This window comes from Mastacembelus armatus, chromosome 2 (genome assembly GCF_900324485.2).
Source record: "Mastacembelus armatus chromosome 2, fMasArm1.2, whole genome shotgun sequence".
NCBI classification, from domain to species: domain Eukaryota; kingdom Metazoa; phylum Chordata; class Actinopteri; order Synbranchiformes; family Mastacembelidae; genus Mastacembelus; species Mastacembelus armatus.
In genome coordinates, this window is record NC_046634.1 from 7654656 (window position 1) to 7676885 (window position 22230).

The 22230-nt window shown below is 42.3% G+C and overlaps 2 protein-coding genes across 5 annotated transcripts; both read right to left on the reverse strand.

Moving 5' to 3' along the window:
* Nucleotides 1–1808: 1808 nt before the first annotated feature.
* On the reverse strand, nucleotides 1809–12928 carry jam2a (junctional adhesion molecule 2a). Of its 4 annotated transcripts, none has more exons than XM_026301911.2 (11): nucleotides 12515–12928; nucleotides 8424–8489; nucleotides 8154–8264; nucleotides 7243–7392; nucleotides 6972–7156; nucleotides 6649–6751; nucleotides 6275–6382; nucleotides 6090–6102; nucleotides 4020–4091; nucleotides 3170–3203; nucleotides 1809–3053 (listed from the first exon to the last, which is right to left on the reverse strand). In XM_026301911.2, the coding sequence occupies exons 1-11, from the start codon at nucleotides 12564–12566 to the stop codon at nucleotides 3015–3017; spliced, it is 933 nt and encodes a 310-aa protein (XP_026157696.1). In that variant the 5' UTR covers nucleotides 12567–12928; the 3' UTR covers nucleotides 1809–3014. The 4 variants fall into 4 exon arrangements, with proteins under 4 accessions (XP_026157696.1, XP_026157695.1, XP_026157698.1 ...); XM_026301910.2 differs by having other exon boundaries at nucleotides 6090–6105; XM_026301913.2 differs by lacking the exon at nucleotides 4020–4091 and having other exon boundaries at nucleotides 12515–12927.
* A 2318-nt stretch (nucleotides 12929–15246) lies between these two features.
* Nucleotides 15247–22223, reverse strand: mrpl39 (mitochondrial ribosomal protein L39). Its single transcript, XM_026301909.1, has 10 exons — nucleotides 22047–22223; nucleotides 21157–21363; nucleotides 20840–20979; nucleotides 20414–20513; nucleotides 20099–20166; nucleotides 19770–19882; nucleotides 19050–19115; nucleotides 18767–18920; nucleotides 18200–18247; nucleotides 15247–15404 (listed from the first exon to the last, which is right to left on the reverse strand). The coding sequence occupies exons 1-10, from the start codon at nucleotides 22081–22083 to the stop codon at nucleotides 15327–15329; spliced, it is 1011 nt and encodes a 336-aa protein (XP_026157694.1). The 5' UTR covers nucleotides 22084–22223; the 3' UTR covers nucleotides 15247–15326.
* Between the last annotated feature and the right edge of the window lie 7 nt (nucleotides 22224–22230).

Here is a 22230-nt window from a genome sequence, read left to right on the forward strand (position 1 = left end):
AACAGCTGATGCTGGAATGTTTTTGTTATATCAGACATGAGATGACATCCTGAGTTAAAAAAAACAGAACGAAAAAAGCTAATAAATAAATAAATAAAGTAAAACATTACATAAAATAATATCAAAGGCTAGGAGAAATGCTAATAAAATATAATAAAAATTATATAAAATTCACCACATATTATATTTAGATTCATCACGTATTAAACTAAGACATCAGATTCACCACATAGTTATTTCCTTCTAATATGCATATGTAACATTTAACTGGTATAAAAGCCAAACAGCAGTGTTCTCGTTTATAGCTTGATGTACAAAAATGTAATGTTCGGGTTTGACCAGCAGGGGTCATCATTGAACCAGTATCAACAAAGCTGCTGCACATTGATTTAGCGCCTCAATAAGCTTCGTTTTACCCTCCACTATGTTACACCACTTTCCACATTTAACTCCACGCTGAAACGTTCATCCCACTCATCCGTGTCTTTGTTTTGCTCCTCTGCTGCAGAAAATCCCCTCAGTTTAACTTTTAAATCCACCATCGCGGTTTGTTCACATATCGTCATGTGCTCTCGTTATTCCTTCCGGGTGAATAGCCACCGCTCTCTCCACAGAGCACAAATTCCGTGTATGGGTCACCATACGTGGCCACAAAGTCATCAGTCATTATCTGATCATTTGCTGACAGTCAAAGTGGCGACATCTGCTGGTCAGACCTTTGCATTACACTTCCATCTAATTTCAGAGCATAGTGCCATGTAATTGTGATGCAGTCCTCAGGGATGTTCTTGCAAGCAGTTCATGAACAGCCTAAGCTATTTGGTCAGTAAATGAACTAATAAAGGAAGAGACAGCAAATACATGGACTTGATATTTGTTGTTCTTATACATCTACCTTTGGCTTTGTAAATCCTGAAATGGTTTAGTGTTTTAATAAAAAATAGATATTAATGCTTTTATGCAGATATTTGAAATTCACAGGTAAATTAGTGAGTCAGATGTTGGCTGACTTAAATGGGAATGGGCTGTCATACTGAATTGGACCTCAGAGTGCTGTATTATGACAAGGTCACAGATGCATTTAAGCTTCCCCAGGATAAATATTTCAAACTCAAAATAGCACCACAAAGACTAAGTTCCTGCTTTGAAGATGCTACAACCAAGCTTTAATACGAGTTCAGAAAATGTACCAGTCTTGGCTCATTGTGATTTAAATTTAAAGTTTTGCCATACTGTAGAGAGACAGTAACACAGTCCTATTGTCTGCAAACTCTGGAGTGTTTATGTAAGCAAATAGTATTAAGTCCTATTTTTAAACTAGGAGAAATGACATTTTTTAAAATACTGGGTCCACAAATTGTTTCATGGTATTAAACCAATGGAAATAAACCATAAGATTTGTTTGTTCACTGACTAAAATGTTCTCTCATTTTCACCTTTACTATTTCCTGACTCGACTTTTTTCAGTACTGGTCACCATAGTGTTGCCTCTTAAATATTAAACTGCAATTTAATGTATGAGCCCTCGCTCTTGCGCACCAGACTGTCAGTCAACCTGCCTCAGATATTACATGCCATCAGCAGGAAATGCACTTAAAAGATTAATGTATAGTCTTGCTTCAGAATTACCTTGAGTGGGAATAGAGAAGAGGCTTTCAGCATGTGCAGGATGATGTGCAGATAAAAATGATGCACTAAGATTAAAGAATAGTCCACAATTAAGCAGATTTTGTTTGTTTAGTTAATTAACATCATTAATTAACATAATTGCACATATCAGAATGATGTACATTGTATTTTTAGATGCATTGATGTGTACATAACTTTAATACTACAGATGGTATATAAGGAGTCATTTAAATTCTTTATTGCTGCATAGTTTGCAAACCAATTATATTTTTCATCAGTCTAGATCTGCAAAGTCACATGGTCAAATTAATGTAGTGGGATGAAAAGTAAAACACTAACTTCAGAACTGTAGTTAGGTAGAAGTATAAAGTTGCAGAAAAAAGGGAAAACATGCAGTTTTGCACTGCTGTGTAATTATGATGACAATAATGATTGCCGTAAGGTTTTGAATAGAAAAACTTTATAACTGATACACCATTCACATAAAACTCTGAACAATCCATTCACACAGTCTAAAAACTTCAGCTTGATAAACACTGAGAAACAGTGGCACAAAAATATAAAGACAGAAAAAAGTAAGGCAAGTCTTCACAAAAAACTGTGATTCCATAGATAAATAAGACAGAAAAATTAAAAAGGCACAAGGTATATGTATATATTTAAAAAGACCATGCAGGCACATTAGGATGGACTAAGGTTGGTCTCAATATAATTGGCTGGAGCGGCTTCCTGTTGTCTTGAGCGGGTTATGTCTGATTTCATGTTGTTAGTAAGACAATGAGGAGCTGCTGTGGCACAGTGGCCCTTGGGAAGCCATAGCCCCAGTGAAGAACAGACAAAATATTGACTGAGGTACACTGTCTTTATATTTGAGCGGAATGAAAACAACTGAAATCTTCTTTCTATGGCTTTAAGGGGAAATCCCTTGTAGTAATATCATTTTTAAAGCAAAAACAAGTCTTTTAAATTTGATCAGTCTTTGGTAAAAAGAAACAAAGGTAGTTAAAACGATTGGCCTGCACAGGAAATAAACAACGAGTGTAGAAAGCTCCATTTGTCACTGGATCATTAATAAAACATCAACTGGAATTTCAGTATCTGCCCACCAGGGGGGAGCAGAGTGCCACAAAAAGTGCACTTTAATCCCATAACAGCAGGAAATGTCACTGACAGGTGAATCCACAGAGCAAAGCAAGAGCGTAAGAAGCCTTGCCAATGTGTCATAACCCATCCACAAGGAGCGAAGAAGAAGATTGAAATTAGCATGTATTGGAAGATGAAAGCTCATTCAGAGTCCAGAGAGAGAGAGAAAAAAAAATAAGAGAATCCAAATCCAGTGTTGGCACCTTATGACGAGGGTGATTTATTCTCAGAAGGTCTGCTTCTCAGAGCATGAATGACTGGGTGTGTTTGAAATCCTGGGGCTGAGGGACAGAAAATGAGTAGCAGTGTTGGCTTCAATCAAAAACAGAGACATTCATAAGGTACATCTGAACTGATCAGAACAAGTGTAGGGAGGAAGAACAAAAACAAAACTTACTTCTTGCGGCGGAGGGATGTAGTTGACATTAGACCTGAAAGACAAATGCATGGTAAGCCCATCTGACACAATCACTATAAAGAAGAAACTGAAGGGAAAACATCCATATACTGAGCTCTACCTGCATTAATAATGCACGTCATACATGGCAAACCTCCCACGGGGTAAAAAGGAAAGTCAGATATGGGCATATTTACAAGTGGTGCATTTTTCTAAAACTGCTGCAGGTTAATCTTTCAGTCCTGTAATAAATCCTTCCTTCATGAAGATGATCATGATCAGGACAGAAACATGATTAGATGCTGACAACATAATCCGAAAGGACAGAAGTCTGGTTGGTTCAGGCCTCATCATTTAACACTGGCATCCCAGTTTTCAAATTCCAGCTACTAACCTGGGCAGCTGAGATGTTCTGAATTTATGAATTAGTCTTCCTCTAACCTTTGTACTACTTGAAATGACTTACTGAGAATGTCAAAGAACAATATGAAAGGGGATTTTCATTTTCACTGTTTTGTGCTATTCCTATTTCAAAATGAAGTCCAACATGTTTAAAAACACATGTACTCTCTTTATAGAATCTGCTGCCAGGACCAGCTTAGCATGAAGACTGGAAACAGCTCGTCTGATTCTTGAACTGTCTGTCGGACTGTGTCTAAAGACGTTTTTTGCCTCTTTATTGAAATGGCAAATCACGATGCAACTGGCTGCTCAATGTGCAATTTAAAAATGCATTTTGCTACTAGCAGTTACCAGCTGACTTTAACCCCAATGCATGTTGAATTTCCAATAGCAAAGTGAACTGGCATTTCAACAGAGGCCAAAAAACTTCCATATGTGTCACACTCACATGTCCTCTGTTCTGTGCAGGGTTTGGCTGCTGATGTGGGCTGCACCGTGACACTGGGAGATCCAAAATGACCTGTAGGGGTCAGTGTGTTGGCTTTAAAAAGGGTCAACAAGAGAGGGGGCATTTTGGACTCGCACTGCACTCCATGCTTTTCTGAGGTTTTTGTGAAATTAGTACAGTATATTCAAAAATGTATGATTTATTGTTGCTGCAATAGCAGCTCTATTAACTTAAATTTGTTCCTGTAATTTTGGTTTATTTTCTGTATGTTGTATTTCTCTCTGGAAACTGAGCATCACAAGTTTGTGCATTCAGATCTGTGCCTTGAAGATACTTTCACAAGCTCTGAGGTGGAAACATGACCCCTACGTGTCATTCTGCAAGTACAGTGACATTTACAAGTTTCACTGTGAGGGAATGAGGTGTGGATCAAGAGCAAGAGAATCAGTTTCGATGTGCTGTCCAATAGGTTTGTATTAGTCAAAAAAATGAACTGGATCGTTCACTGGATCAGTAAAACAAACCTATCTGGGTGAGCTGAGAGCCGTCCTGAACAACACTGTAGTCAGTCCATGTGTTTGTAATGACCGGTCAGGAGCTGAAGATCTCATACTCCCTCCCTGGCAGCTAACCCCCCTTCTGTCTCACACCATGTACCAAACATGGCCACACAGTAAACCTGTCAAATGTTACTTTATGCGACTTGAAGCTTGAAAGGACAGATCTCAATGCACAAAGTTGTGAAGCTCAGTTTCAGGCAGAAGTCTCAATGTTCAGACAAATTAAAGTCTGTGCAAGCAGCAGCTTAAATATCCAAACATTCAAAACCAAAATCAAAGGTACAAATAAAACATCACATTGACAGATCTATTAGTGGCAGTGCTGTATAGACATGCAGCCAACCATGATGCAGCACAGCAAAATGTGAAGGTGAGCCAACACATGCAGCAATCCAACGTGTCTGAAATCCTCTGTGACTGATTTTTATTGCAGCTGTAAAACTGCCCTTAAGCAACACATTTCACACCTACACACTGTAAATCCCTTTGGAGCGCTTTTCTGAAGTGGGCCCCAGTTTGGGCCCATTGAAGGTCTAAAATTTCAATTTACACTTATTGTGAAGAATTTATTTATTTCCTTCTGCTTTTTTTGCATCAGTTTACCAGGGTTTTATCAAATTAATTGTTCCAGATCACCAAATATTTGACCCACATCCTTTTTTACCATCAACTATCACCTATAAGGACAATTTAAAACTGATTCAACATCGACCCAGTTCCCCGTGACTACTTGTGTCTAAAAGGCAGAGCTATAACCTAGATCTACAATCCTACTCTGTTAACTTGTGCCTACTATTGGTGCATCAGAAATCATGTCACATTGTCTTTGAAGCTTCGTGAAGAAGCCCGTTCTATAAATAGGAAGTTGACACTGACAGCTCCAGTTAGCTCAGTGGGATAAGCATCAGACTTTAACCCAGACGAAGAGCTCCATGCTGACTCTCCATCAAATGCTGCACAGTAACAAGCCCGTAATCAAATAACAAAACCAAGCCAGAGTTCGTCCAATCACACAAGGACAAGCAGTTTGTCTCTGTGGTTTCTGGCTCGACAGCCAGGCTTCAAAACATTTTTGTGTCCATTCTGGTGTGTTAGCAGGAGAGGAATCATCATGTCACAATCTCATTCTTCAATCTTTGTATTATCTAAATAATCCATCCAGGCAGTTTAATTGCTTGCAATTTCTTCTGCTGCCAAATATTTTCCTACTTGCTGATTAACAGCCAGTAATTATGTTGCACTGATTATTTCTCCTCCTCTAATTATCTGCATGGAAGTGGCAATCAATTAAAAAAAACCAACCCTTTTCCCTTGGTTTTACATCTGCTGGCAGCAGTCAGTGGATGAATAAACACACAGCTGTCACTCTGTACAGTCCTGAGACTTCACAAAGCTTCAAAGACAGCAACAGCCCACCTAACCCCTTCTTCCTCCTCCCTCAATCCTCAGCGTGTAGGATATTAGCCTGTGTTTGTTCCCATCAATGTTAATGCAGTCACAGGGCTCTTACCTTCCTCTTTGTCCTGCTGATGGATGAGTCAGGACCATGTCAAAGAAAACAGAGTATGTGTCACTTTCTTGGAGAGAATAAAAACCATCTCTCTATTAATTGATGCACTGTTCTTGCAGGCAGACAAGTGCTTATTAGATTGAACAAGTGAAGGCGTTAAACAAGTGAACAAAAGAGAGACTCACGGCTGAAGAAGCCGTTGCGGTGTAAGAGGAATCCCCCGCAGCCACATACCACGATGACCAGGCAGACCACCACCACCGCAGCCACCACGGCCGTAACGTTGACGTCCTCTAGAGGTGGAGCAGTAAACATTCAATAAATACTCCAAACAGTGGTAAAGTCTCCGAAAGCCACACACACACAAAAAGCCACACGCAGTCTCCAGTAATATTTTGTATGATCAGTGCAGGAAAGGGTTGCTGGTATAAATTAGTTAAAGACCTTTGTCCTAAAATGTCCCACTTTAATTTCTTCAGTAGGACTTTTCTCTCCACTGTGTCCCTGACGTGCTCCAGTGGTAAAAGGCGTAGGAGGAAGAGACATGATTCCAACACACCTACTGTCATGTGCTTGCCCTCACACATCTTGGGCGGTCCCACCCCGTTCGATGCCTGGCAGCTGTAGCGGCCGGTGTCCTCTTTGGCTACAGGTCTGAACTCCTGCAAAAGATACAGTGAAGAAGACTTTTCCAACAGGCTGCATTTATTCTCCCCAAGTCTACATGAGCAAAGTCAGGAGCATAAAAAACACTTTTCACAAAACTCTCATCTTTACCTGTTTTTATAACATGTTATTGTAAGGAGAGTATTAAATATTTGGCTATAAACACTCCATCACTTCCTGTTTCCCTGATCTGCACAGACACACACTCTCTCTCACCAGTATTCCTGTGTGTGAGTTGATTAAGGTGGTGTTGGCATGGCGGAACTGGCTCATTGGCAGGTTGTCCTTAAACCAGGAATAAGTAGCAGGTGGGATGCTTTGCTGGTCCCTACAGCGCAGCTGCACCACTGAGCCCGTCACTGCTGAACTAGGTATTTCGCAATACGGGGTGTGCGGGGGCACTGGAGGAAAGAACAAAGTAAGAATTATGTAAGAAAAATGTGGAAAATCAAACCAATCGACAACATGTTACAGTATTCAGGCGTACCGAGGACTTTGAGCGTCACGTTAGTCTCGCCCAGGTTGACTGAGTCAAGAGGAGCACTTATTTCACAACGGTACTCTCCAGCATCTTCCTGGGTGACCCTTTGCAACGTCACTGTGGCCCCTTCAATGGTCGCCCGGCCCTCGAAGGTACCTGGGAGAAAGAACAGAAGGTTAGGAGGATCACAGAGAGGAAATGTCTTCCCTGGCTCAGGGCTATGGCCACTGTGTGTACGGTCTTTCAAATTATTCTGAGAGCAGTTCATAATTTACATTACTGCTACTTAGAAATATTACAAATGTCAAGATGTATTATTAAGATCCATCTGTTCGTCAACCAGCATTTAAAAGGGATTTAAATATCAATATCCATCAATAAATACAATCCTTCTATAATTCAAAATGATCATAATTCTTAGTTTCTCAACCACTGTCATGTTTTTCAAAAGGTTTTGGGAAAATTTGTGACTGAGGTTTTGTCATTTTCCATCACACTAAAACAACAACAGAGAGACCGAGTGCCTGTGTGGTTTGTGGGTGTGTGTGGGTGTGTGTGGGTGTGTGTCATCTTTTAAACTACCTTACGCTGCCAGTGCACAAGAGGCAACAGGTCAAAGGCAGTTTAAAACTTGACATACTCGACTAAGTGCACTCTCTCTACTTGACACTGCCACTGTGTGATTCAATATGTATATAAGCAAATTAAACCCCAGAGGTGAAAGATCGAGGACTAAATAGAGTAACTGACACAGGCTGACACATTACAGTCGGTCCGTGGCTCCTGTATCAGTGTATCTGCCTGGTGTTTTCTCTCTTCCTATGGGGCAAACCCCTTCCAGCTGGTCCTGCAAGCTGATTAAAACAAATGCGTTGTTTGTCACCAAGAGGATAAAGAGCGACGGGCTGCTTTCTCACCTCTAAACTGTCCGTCAAAGTAGACGAAGGAAACATCTTTCCCCTTCTTCTTCCACTCGATGCGCGGGTTCTGGTCTCTCTCTGTGCGGAACATGCAGGACAACACGGCATCTGGAAAAGGGAATGTGACCAGTAAGATATTTATGGCTCAACATTGAAGCCTTTTTAACTGCTGGGTCTATTTATAGCCTTGTTTTATTCTGTCAGAGACAACCTGATAGCAGCGTGGTAACAGAGTGAGTCAGAGATGAGCTGTTTTTTCTGTCTCACCTGAGAACTCGCGCACCTCCACCTTGTGTCTGTTGGTCGACACGGTGACAGGAGCTGAGGGGGAACCTGGTGGTGACAGAGAAGAAGAGGGGAGGGAGAGTGGGAGATAAAAAAAAGGGTGAGAGCAGTTCAGAACAAAATATTGCTTGTCATCAATTAGAGGGCAAGGTGAATTGGGTAAAGTGCTCCACGCTGCCCGCCAGCAGCAGGAGGAGAATGCTTAATGACTGGCGCTCAGACAGACAGCAGTCTGAGGCTGAAGCGTTCTCCAGAGGATCTGAAGTAAGGCCAGGATTACTCCCTCCTTCGTATTAATCCTCTGGCGTTAAGGAGCAGCCCGTTGTATGTTTATTTAAACGCAGGTTAGGACAAGGTCACCAAGCATCTCACCAGCAGCTTGTCCAGATTAACCCAATATATGACAGGCATTAGCAGGAAGCGGACGGTATGCTGACCGTGTTTGTTTCCCCCGCTTTCCGTCACTGATACGCAACATCCAAACAGGAAAGGAAAGCTGGGCTGCATTTCCTGTTTGCTGATTGGTTTAGAGGGGCAGAAAATTGTCTGTTCTTCCTGTTTGATAACTCCAGGTTAAAAATGTGTGAAGGTTACCTGAGGGAAGACAAGTTAAGAGTCGTGCACACAGCAGGAACAGTAAAAAGCCACAGAGTGAAAGCCCTGCATTTCCCTAAAGCCTCCAAATTAAGAAAAAGGATGTTCAGACTGAAGGCGATGCATTTTTTAATTACATAATACATGTTGGATGGGCTTGGGGCTCAGGGGAAATAAAAAACTTAAAACTTCTAATTTGGCACAATGAGGAAGTCACCGTCACATAAGTTTAAAAGCAAAAGTCAGTGAATGAACCTGCTCCTAAACAGTTATATGCATTTTCCTGTCATTGTTCCTTCAAATGCTGCACATGGACATATTCAAATCTTACAATCAGAAATTAGTCAGCTCCTTCCTGTTTCTCAGTAACTTCCTGTGTGGACCCATTGTTACTGGATTACTCGGAGTTACACGAGTCTTTGCCTGTGGGGGAGGGATGGCATGGAAGAATGAAGGGCAACCTGAGACAAGGGGCAGGAAGTGAGGAAAAGAACAGGAAGGTGACCATTTTCAATGGCTACATAAAAAGACCACAGAGTTAATATGCAGACCTGAAGGGATCTCTCGTTCTTATTTCCACAAGAACGGCTATTTTTAATTTGGCTTTTAAATTAACAACAGCCTTTACAGTCATATCTGGTAAATATAACACAGGCTCAGGATTTTTAAAAGCTTTTCCTTAAGATGGCTCAATTTACACCAGCCTGACTCGCTCAAACTTCTTCACTAAGTGAATTAAAACTGCACACTCTCCCTCCAGAGGTTCTCCTGTCCCTTTCCTTTGCCATGTGTTGACTGGTGACAGTGTAACAGGATTATCATCGTAGCTTTGGCTTGCGTACTTCCCTCTGAGGAGCAGTCTCACTAAAGGATGAACATAGCGAGGGAGGGAGATACAATGAGATTAAAAAGGGAAGAGAATGAACGACAAAGGAGAGATGAGCGGCCCTAAGAATAGAATACAAATGAAGTAGAGTGGAGGAGAGCGAGGCGGATGGGGGGCCGGGTGGAGGGACCAGAGCTGTGCAGAAGCATGAATAAAAGAGAGGGTGGGATTGAAGGCGAGGGAGATGCTCTCAGACAGTAGGGCTGTGAATGGGAGAAGCTCTTGTCACATAGTGTGAGACTAAGCCTGCCGCCACCTTGAAGGGTGTCTCGTTGAGAAAAAGCAAATGTAGCAGCACTGACAACGTGTCCACACTTTACTGCTGCACTGACACACACGCAGAAGCACACACATCAAAACATGAGCAGAGCCTGTGTGTGAGGTCCTGCCACCACTGCCGTGCTTCGCTGTGTCCTCTACTACCATGAACGCTGTCAGCTTCAATGGCCTCAATTAACTACAGAGGCTTCGTGGCAGACAATGAACACATGGCTTGTTCGGATCATTTCACAACTGCATGGTGGGTAATGTTCACATGGTGTAGCTTTCCAAATAAAAGGTCTGCTGTCCAAGAAGTCAATGACAGATGTTCACTTTGGAGACAACTGTCTGCTGCCATGCACACAACCACTGGATGTCACATCCAGGTCGTGCCGAGGGTGAAAACAATCACCACATAAAGACTGTGCACGTTCCAGATCAGCATCGAGACGTAGATGTGGGCTAAAAAAGTTTCAAGCCTCGTTTCAGCAGCGTGACAGTGACAAGTGCGACAGATTTGCTAAAGAGAGAGTTGGGCCAGTGTTGGTACCTACAATAGGCCCAGAATTCTTGGAGTGAGTTAGAGCAACAGACATGCTGGACTATATATATACACATCTATATATCTGCCACAGCAATTTTCTTAACTATACAACAAACTGAAAGGGAAACGGAAAACTGCTTTCAAGGACTTTTAAAGTGAAGTTTTTGATGTGGTTCACAGCAGCAGGTCTTAAATACTGCATCTGAAATAGCCACTATGGTAATTAAATGCCTCTGATCGGAGCCTGTCGTGTCCCTGACAGAGACACGCTGACAAAAGCATCAACACAGACCAGAAAACACACACATCAACCCAACACTGCGACAGCTCAAACTCACTGAGGGACAGCCACCCTCCTGCCTGAGCGAAAATAGAAAGATGGCACGCTCGCTCCTTGGCACGCTGCTTTACTCTCATTACGTGGTCTGAACGGAGTGTTACAGAGACTGGGGTGTCTGTTGGCAGGGCTGCACCGAGGTCAAATGCATGGCACAGGAATGATTAAGGCACTTATTCAAATTAACAGGAAACAAACAAAGCAGGAAGGAAGATGGACTCATAGGAAATATCCTGTCTGGCTCTGTGATACAGATAACATAAATGTGGGTGACACAGGTTTAAAAGGGGCACAGAGGAAAAACAGGGCGAGGACAGTGTGTGTGTTCTCCGATTGAACAAAGCCTCTCTGTACGACTGTAGCCCTGTGATCAACAGCTGTCTCAGTCAGACAGTGTGTGTGTGTGTGTGTGTGTGTGTGAGAGAAAGGTTCAGATGGGGGATGCTGGGTCTTTTGCCACAGAGTCACACCCAAGACATTTCCTTCTGTTTTTTTTAAACAATACAGTCCACAGGCGAGCAGCAGCTCACTACTCTGTTACAGCTGGCATCTCTCAGGGAGCACAGCCTTACTCCACACACACACACACGCACACACACACACACACACACACGCGCGCACACACACACACACACACACACACACAGCTCTGAGCCTGTGACCTGGTGGCCTGACAGGTGGCAAAATGTGGACAGAGTAAAATGTGCATCACTCACTCTCACTGTCTCATCACATCCAGATCACACTGCTCCTTGGAGTCCTCACATCACTCACACATCACTCCTTCCCTGCTGGATGTTTTTGTTGTTTGGTTTTTTTTACCCTTTAAAAACAGTTTTTCTCCTGCTCTGTGTCCAGCTATAGAAACACCTCATCACAGCCAAAAACGGTTTCTGCTGATAGTCCAACCACTGACGTCATGCTTGGACTCGCCAGCGTTTTTTTTATTTTTTTTTCAGCAAAACTTTTTATGGGCAAACCGCTGATCAGACGCCACCAAGCTTTGTGACGCCCACACCCTTAGGTGGCACAGCCGCAAGTACAACTTTAAAGCCAACTCGTAGGAAGCCACAGTCTCACAGAGACAACACGCACATATGGATGCAGTTCTCATACTGGGTCCAAATGTCTAAGGACTTCTCTGTCTGCACAAGCAGGTGTAGCTTAATAATGAAAAACAAGACATCACTTGTTTGAGAGTTTAAGTTGACGTTGTTAAATTTAACTGCAGACTTTGTGCAGAAAATCGATTCCTGCACTGTGACTGGAAATAGTGAAGAAATGATAAACTCATAAACTGAGATGAGTATGATCAGTAAAAACGCAATCAAGCCTCGATCCACTAATAATTCCCCTGCTGAGCTTAATGCCGAGGAGGAAAGTGGATAAAAAAAACGCAAACAGAGAAACTGCTTCTTCTTCCTAATGAATAGTCCACATTTTCCACTTACATTGCATCAGTAAAATAACAATAGGAAGATACAGGGATGTCCCCTCCATCATTGTCCACAACTCTGGCTGAGTCTAGTCTTCCCTGGACGGAGCGAGCAGGCAGATCCCGAGCCACAGCTTTCTTCTGGCACTTGTTCGCAGCTGTCCAATAATTCATCCAGTTCCCAGGGAAGAAACTGTCCTCCAGGGGAAAGCGACCGGACCAGCCCGGCGTGAAGCGGCACGGCGTAGAGCTGCTGGTAGGCGAGCTGCTGAGCGGGACGCACTCCGGGACCGATCGACCGGAGACTCCGGTGAGCTGGTAGAGAAGTCTGGCTGGGCACGACGTGGCTCGGATACCATAAAGCTCTCGAGTGAACCTTCTTCCCTCGTGTTATGAGGCTTTGGCGCTGGTCGAGGTGGAGACTGAGGTGGAGGTGGAGATGGAGGTGGAGGGAGGGCGGGGTGTGCTTTCAGACGAGCAGAGCGGCGGAGCGCCAAGAGCGCAGCGCCGTGTCCAAGACGCGCACTGCACTGCCAGCTGGCCACATAACGGGAGTCAACTGGGCATGGCAGCAAGGTGTGGCCCTCTCGCCATCATACCTTAGCCCGATGAGGACCCGGTTTGACCCCACACTATTTATTTTATACTATTGGAAGGTACGAAGTGGACACACAAACTGTTGGCCTAATCAAATAAAGATAAATCTGTCCCCTAATGGTAAATCTGACTTCGGATGAGAATCCAAAATTATTATGGATACTTGCTAATAGTGGATCCTTTGCCTATATATATATAAATAAATCATTTCTAATTAAAAACTGGATTAATGTATGACAAGACCAATCCCTTATGGACAAATTAAACGTCAATAATAAGAGGCTGAGAACTGTTGGGTTGCCAGGTTGTGTGATTCCCCTTTGGCCTATTACGAAACAAAAGAGGTCATCTCTAAGGCATTGCTAAATGATTTATTGATAATAAAGTGTGTTGTTTATAAATACACAGTAAAGAAATATATTTTGTATTGTAGGAATAAGACACATCTGACACTGTCATTCATTCATTATCACATTTTTACCATTAGCAGATGTTGACAATCTGCAGGTGTGTGTGTGTGTGTTTGGGATGTTTTCCAGGTCAGAAGGGGAAGATGTTTCTTATTTTTATTCTTAATGTGATAATCTGATATTTCAACATGAAGTTGTTTCCTGTTGTGTTTGATTTAGTTTAGGATTGTTTCTGTAATGAGAAATGCACGATCATCTTCTCTTGGTTTCTCAGTAGCTGACTGGTGGCAGGCAGGTTAAACTGGCTGTTAAACTTCAGGGCAGAAAGACACCACAACAGTTTCATTAACACAATGACTCCCCAGTTAGTTTCGCCTTTCCAGAAGGAAATAAAAAGAGGGAACGTGTGAGATGAATGTGCTGTGGGTCTTCTACTTAGGGAGCTCTTAATCGAGGCCAGAAACATCATAAATTAATTCCTAAGAATGCATTATTCCCCAGTGTTTAAGTTGTGAAGTAAGTGAATCATGTTAGAGCAGCAGCGTTGCAGGCGCAGCAGTCATTCTAAGCATCTCTCAAGCACATCAGCGAGGAAGTTAGTCAGAGGCATATGTCCCTGGGTGTGTCTCGCACATTGTCGGGGTCTGTGTGTTGGGCTGGGGGGTGATTGAGTGGGAACAACAGCTGCACAGCGGCCAACTTCTCCAGGTTTGTTCAGCCTTCAGTCTCTTGCTGATGGTGATGAAAACAGTTGGATTAAACACAGAAAAAAAGTTGCCTGTTATCAAGACGTAGAACACGAGGACGTTTTCGGATAATATGGACAGAAAGGCCTTTTTAACTCTTTATTCTACCTGACGTTCATTTGTTATGTGGGGACAATGACACACAGAGTGGGGCAGGGGCTCAAATATCAAACGGGACCTGAAAGACGTGGAAAGTCTGTGGGAGCTGCTTATTTTTCTCGGTCATATTCACTGGTGGTCATCCAACATTACCAGCTGCCAGTAACCACCTGTACTTTACACAAATGGTGGACTACACGTCTGACTTCTGCTTCACAAGAAGGTTAAAGAAACAGTTTGACATCTTGGAAAATATGCTTCTGCAGTGAAGACGGTACCACTCTGTCTGCATTAGCTGGAGCTGGGAGTTGAGTAGTTTAGCAGAGACTGGAAACAGCTATTGTGGCTCTTTCCTCCACAGTTTAAAAAAAAAATGTCTATGGGAATCTCTAATGCTCATTTGTTCAATCTGGACACAAACAGGAATGTAATAATCACACTTTGGGGCAGGGTGTATTTCCCGAGATGTTGAAGAAACTATGAGTTCTGGTCAAAATGTTTGGAGTCCCAGGACAAAAAAAAAGGGCCTCATGACTCAAATGCTCAGACTGACTCACACTTGCCTCCACACACACTGAGGATTGAGAACCACCTGTTTGATGGGTGATAGACACAACAGCTGCACTGCTGCCTGACCTTCAGCCAACACACACACTCCACTTGTGTTTTTAAGCAAACTGCTGACACACAAACACACATTTCCATTTTCACTCTCCTCTCACACTCACAATCAGCTGAACAGATAGAAACACAGCCCCCCCCCACCCACCCACCCACCCCCACAGGGAGCGTAAAAACGATGCCTTGCGTGTTGTGTTCTGCACTGCAACGAGGTGACAGGATTCCTTCGCTGTGTGGTGATTTCCATAAAAAAAAAAGAGATAAATTGAAATGACTTGATACATATTTTTACACATTTATTGAAGAGATCAACAGTCGGACACATGTCAAAGTGTGGGGGGGTGTCGGTGGAAGGTTACGCAGAGCCGGTGGGTGCTGGAGTTGAATGAACAGGAGGGGGTGGAGTCACTTCTTCAGGTTTAGGCACCTCCACCTGTGCAAAAAAAGAAAACGCCACAGATGTTAGATTAGATTAGTTAGACATCATTTTATGATTATTACCGCCCCCAACTGTCTCCGTCTCCATTTGAACTCTTCAGTGGCAGAAATGGCTAAAACATAACCTTTGAAAGGACACTTCCACAGAGATGTTAGAGGGGTGTGGGGGCCTGATGCTACCCATGAGGAAAATTTGGGACAATCTGTTTGCAGCGTGGGCGGCTGTGTTTTGAGCGCCAGCTGGAGGCAGAGGGGGGACATGTTTCCCTCCTGCCTGCAGCCAAAGTGCTCGCCCACGCCCTGCTTCTTCATAAACCTGTTTCTCTACAGTGGCTCATACAAAGCGAGGAACAATAACACAAACCATTCAACATTACAACTGTCTTAAAAATGTCACGTAGAATCATATTTTCTGGCAGAGATTTTATGAGGAATTGCATTAGATTTTGTTATTTTGATTATTTATCATGTTTTAAGCACAACTCATCCTAAAAACTGCAAACAAGTGGAATGTATCAGTGTTGCAACATCTAATCCAACCACAACAACAGACTGTTGCAATAACACTTGCACAATTTAACATCATCTGCGCAAATAAATAATTAATATAAAGATCACTGAACAGCATTGTTCTACTTTGACCTACTCCATACTTCCAATCACAGTTTTCTTCTACAGTCACAGGTTATTACCAACATTTCTTACTTTCCAATCTGCTGAAATTAATAAAAATGATTCGACAGTTTGGCTAAACAGTTGGTTTGTTTACCACCTGACTACCTGACAACTTGAGTCTCTTCTCTGCTGTAAAGATACAGATGTGATCTGGCCTATTTGATTTTAATCACCATTTAACAGTTAAAACATATACCTTACCATGTAGGTGCAGGGCAATCAGGGCGATATTAAAGCTGTTGCACCCTCAGTAGGTTGTGGGCTGTAATCTGAACATGATCAAACACTTTGTGGATGGTGTGTTTGAATATCTGACATCACAGCAGCCTCTGCTAATGAATTTATCTTGCCAGATATATTTATATACTCTCGGCCAGAGGACTGAGACAAACCTGTCACAGTATTGTCATATTTTAATGCTTAAGCATGTCACACACACACACACGCACACGCACACACACAGCAAGAGCACTGATTATCAGGGTGCATGGCCTCCTCAATGTCAGGGCCATGTCACTGCTGCAGTCCTAACTTTTCACACATTTTGTTTGTCATGCTGTTAATGCTGTCTGAGGGTGGCACTGTGTTTGATTTAGCAGCTCACACAAACTATTCAACATTGCAGATATATTCAAAGTATGGAAAAGCACTTTTTCAAAGCTCAGAACAAAACATATGACTTCATCCTGAACAACTTTCAGGGTGTGTGTGTTTCTAGTGAAATGGTGACTAAATGATGACTTAACCTAAGATGAAATCTGAGCTGGAATTACACTTTTGACTCTCACTTCACTCAAACTGTGAAGTGAAATTCATGTGGATCTGATCAAACTGATTTCAGTCCAGTGATAGTAGTTAGTGTACAGAAGCTCAACGTCTCTCACAATTCTGGCATTTTTCCCCACATGAAGAGGCTGATATTAAAGTGAAAACTCTGAACATGACAGGACAAGTCAGCAGCTTGTGGTTGTAGGTAAAAGACAGAAAGTCTTCAATCTTAAATCTCTACCTGCCAGAGCGCTGAGCTTGATTTTGTATTGGAAATGCTGCAGTACAAATGTCCTTCAGTTTATAGCTCCTCTACTCATTAGTGGTAGTGATGCTTTGTTACCACATGGGTCACAAAGGACACAGCGGCTGCTTCCAGACACATTACCTGCACACTAAACACAAAGCAAACAGCGTGTCAGTGTGACGTGGAGCAGTGTCCTTTCAGGCCATAAAACTGATGTCCAGCCACTCCTTCAGCAGCTCCGCCTGCTAATCCTGTACTTGTATAAACTCCAGAAAGACATGATCCAATTTTCCTCCACTTTTAATATCAGTCCAACTTGACGACTACACTTTTGTCTCTCATTAAATGTTATTTCAATTCCCCAAATAACCAGATCTCTGAAAATAAAATGTAGGCCACAGAGCACCCTATGTCATCACCTGCCAAATGAAGTGTGTCTATTAATGAGTACATATTTTTTTCATTATGTAATCAGTGATGCACAGAGCATGCCAGAAAGGCTGCAGCAAAATATATTTCACCTAGATGGCTCCATCCAAAATTAACTCAGCCTAGTTTGAATTTGAATCCATGATTTTTGCTTTTGTGCTTGAATCAAACTTGGTTATGCTCAGACAGGGTGGGTTCAAATACGCATCAATCTAAGTGTCACGATGTACAATGTTGTGAATACAAGCCTTGAACCTGTAGAGATTTAAAAATACTTCTTCCTTAGATCTCGAGTTTGTGTCTGTGTCTTTGATGTCGAGTTCAGAAAACAGCAATTTGTCCTTTATAACGAGGATGAGACCTGCTTTTTCCTGAAGACTACAGCCCACACAGGCCTCCTCTCTGTTTTTGCCAAAATATAAACGCAAAGCCACAAAAATAGCTGTGTTAAATCCTAACCTCTGGCTACTTTGCGAAATCTGATGTGATGGCTGTACCCATGAAGCGTGCTGGACAAATGTGGAACAGGCAGTCATCTGGACAAGTATCGAGCATCTAGACCAAAGCAATGCCCCAAAACACTAACAGCCCCCTACAGAGAGTTGGCCTCAGAGCTTCAGCTTGGAAGCCGAACGAGTGTGTGAGGTAGAAACTGAGATATTTGTCCTTACCAGTTTCTCTGCCCGCTGCCTCAGTTTCCTCCACACTGTGTGGTGAGCCTGCAGGGAGGAATAAAACGTGACTTGAAAGCACATGTACATGCCAATAAATTACTTTTACTGCACCACACTCTCCTGTGCAGTTATACACACCAAGATTTAACACTTAGAGAATTAAATGTCTGATCTATTTTTACAGATTTAATTAATAAACTCAAGAAAAAGACTGCTGAAAAGTAGAAAGTAAAATAAATTCAGACATTTTCTCCATGACAACGATCCCTGCAATTACCTTCAGTGAGGACATCAACTGATACTGATACTTCCTGTCATAGAAATCAATGTATAATCAGTTTTCACATAAAATATAGACCCTGTCCCAATATAACTCACAACTGAAATCCCCTGGAAAATGGATCAGAAAGATGGTACGAATTCACTTGTAAGATAAAAAGCCAAGTTAAAAAACTGACTGAAGAAATAAAGGCTAGCACAGAGTCTTCAGCTCAACCTTCTGGATGATGTCAGTGCTTTATTTTTAAAATCCAGTTACATCGTATTCTACACACACATCTCTACCTGCAGCTGCAGAGGCAGGGATAGGCCCTGTGCTCGGCGGTGGAGGCCCCAGGGTCTGTGTCCCAGACTGTGGAGGGCCGTCACCTCATACTGGGAGCAGATGCCTGTCCTGGCCACAAGAGGGCCCCCACTTAGGAGAACATGGTCTCCACATCTACAAAAAACGTCTTTGTTAATATGAGACATAGAAAATAATAACACTCCTTAAACTACACGTAAATGAGACATTACATGTAGGAAAGAACGAGGCTTTAAAACAAAATCTTCCATCGTGAGAAATCACCTGTAAAGCATCACTGTGCCTTTGGGATTTTGTGCTGCCTTCTGTTCCACTTCTTCCTGCTTACACCTAAAAGAGACAGAACAATCATTGTGTGTTTATGAGTGTTTATTACTGTGAAGGGAAGAAGGACTGACGTATCAACTGTGAAAAAAGAAGTAGAAGAGTGTTAAAAAGAGCTACGAAAGAATGTCACTAACAGTACTGAGCAACATCAGGGGCCTCATTTATTAACTGTATAGACACAGCTTTGTCATAAACATTGTGTTTCTGCACACAGCATCAGATTTATTCATTTCTACTTGTGTTAAAAGAGGATGCTATGAAAAACAGAAATGAGAATTTGTGATATTAAATCTTATCACAGTGAAGCACCAGAGTCTCCCACCCATGGATGTGCAGAAGTAACACTGATGAAACCTCTCAGTTAAGGATGAAACTCTATTAAGTGCTAAACTTTGGCTCAAGGTCCATTTGTCTCAAGAGACTCTCGGTCTCACTTATAAGTGCAAATAAAGAAAAGCACCTTTTTTGTGAATCCATTTCTGACTGAGTTTCCACCACAGTGCATCAGCAGATGGATATAGAACAGGTGAGATTTTTCACTCTTAACTGTGTGAAGTGCAGCATCTGCCAATTTTATAAATGTTCGTGTTTGCACTGTTCCTACACACATATTTAGAACTTGTGCTTTGATAATTGAGGACCCTGGACCTAATTTACCTGCTGTGTGAAAAGGCCTCCAATGCAACAGAGGGCACCACCTCCAGAGGCTCCCAAACCAGGTCCTGGTGGATTAACTGCTGGGCCCCTCGGGTCAGAGAGCGCAGTGACTCCTGAAGAGACAGACAGACATGCTGGTTTACAAATCATCTCATTAACACTCACACAATCTGTAATCAAAGCCAACATAGAGAAGCTCTGATCCATTCCTCCCCTAGAACAGCTCAGATACAGAGGCTTCACATTTTAGAAAAATTCTCACAATAAAACATCACCATAGCTTTAGCTCAGCCTTAGCTGAGTGTTAGACCACACAAACACGCACACACCTCGGATGGAGTCCACGAGTCCAGCTGGGGGTCAAGCACCAGGTCACAGCAGAAGGCTCCTGACGTGACTGCAGGGAAACAAATGAGCAGAAACCAACTGAGACCAATGACCTACCAGAGTACAACACCACCACCTGTCAGGAATGATGTTTAACCAGGTTAAACATGTAATGCTGATTTTCACACAGCTGTAACAACTTCTTTTAAGAAAAGGCCCCAGCAGTATAGAGAAGGACCGTCAATGATTTATTGAGCAAAGACACAAACTCTATTGGTCTCTTATGGCTGGTCAGACATAAAGAGGAGGCCCCCTACCTGGCACCTCTGGTACAGTGAGCAGCTCCACTGTAAAGTCATCCTTGAAAGCAGTCTCCAACACCTGACCCAGAAGGGCGGCACAGGAACGCCAGTAGGCCTGAAATAACAAGGCAAAAGAACATGGTTATTGTCTAAACTAACACATCTACTGTTTTCATATATAAACAGTGTGTAGACACTATTCTCAATGCAATGCAATGTGTCTGGCGTACACAGTAATGAAATAAATATTAATTATCCATATCTATTATTAATTATCCATATCCCTCTCTTGTCTAAGTATTTATTACATATCCTCATTTTTTCTCAACTCCCCATTTTGCTCAGACACAAAAAGGAGTGAATGCTAAACACATCTGAGCAACAAGTAAAATAATCTCTAAAACAAATAGACAGTAAAATGAACATTTGGTGTAAAAGTACCTGGTTGACCAGTGTTGGGTCACTGTCTTTAAACGTGAGCAGAGTGAGTGAGCAGGAGTGGGTGAGGGGCTGGTGCAGGGGCCACAGTTCCCCATCCACCAGGGCCAGAACTGAGGTGGTCACATGATGCTCTGTCAGGTCTGAGTAAACAACAGGACTTCATTAAAATCCAAAACGAGTATTTATTTACAGTGGAACATGTAGAATAAAACAATTCATGTTTGCAAATGAATGTATTTGCTCTCAGATTGTGGACTGTGTGTAAATAGGAAAACCTATAAGAGATGTGGAGATAGTTCAGACTCCTTTCCACTCACGTCTGGCACAGCTCAGGGGTGTGGACATCCCTCTGTTCATGATGAGCAGTGTCCCATCCAGCCCAGGGCCCTGCATGGACACCTCTATCTTCTCAATGCGGGGGTACAGAGCTCTCTGCCTGGCCTGCTCTCTGGAGAAAATGGCATTGCGGAGGCTGCGGATCTCAGCAGCAGCAGGACGCACGGCTGCTGCGGCAGATGCAGAGCCTGTGGACGGGAGAGGATGGAAACAAGAGGCAGTAGAAAATTCTTTAATGTCTAAACTTTACTTGTTGGTGATGACTCCCATCTAAGAAATAAAAGACACCACTTCACTAATAGAGTCACCGTGACTTAAAGTGACACTCCATCAGATTTACAACAGAGATTTAGTAGTGTCGTATTTTGACAAAGAAAACAAACCTTCTCAACAGGGTTATCGGCAATCAACAACAGACAGCCTGGGTTTTTAACCACAAACAACAAAAACTTTTATTATTGTTTTTTTACTTTTTTAGTAAGAGTTTAATTTAAATGTGCATTGACTGGTAGTTTGAATGACAATAAAAAAGAACTTATCGTTCTTGTAAACAACATTTTAACACCACATATAAAATATATAACACTGACATAAACTCACAGTTTCTGCATTAAGTCTAATAACTTTATCTGTGTGATGTTTAAGGGGAGAAAGCACAGGTGTCACACGTACAACATTAATTAGTAACATTATCTTAAGGCTTCCTAACTTAACTACGTTACACAACGTGACGGGACGGGACAAAAACGTTACACCATAACGGAAATGAATGTTATTGATAAATAATTACTGATACTGTTCAGTCATTTATAACTTATTCGTTAACTAGCTCCCATGCTAATGCTAATGCTAGCCGGTTAACGTTACTTACGGCGCTGGAAAACGTGACACACGGTCCTGGTCAACATCGTGACAGACTTTTCTACAGCTACATAAGAAACAACAAGCTTAAATAAATAAAGAACAAATTTAGAAATGTGTGTTTTAAAAGCTAACGACTGAAGGACGCCATGCCTCCTTGGTGTACACCGTATATTAGATCCGTGTAGGAACAA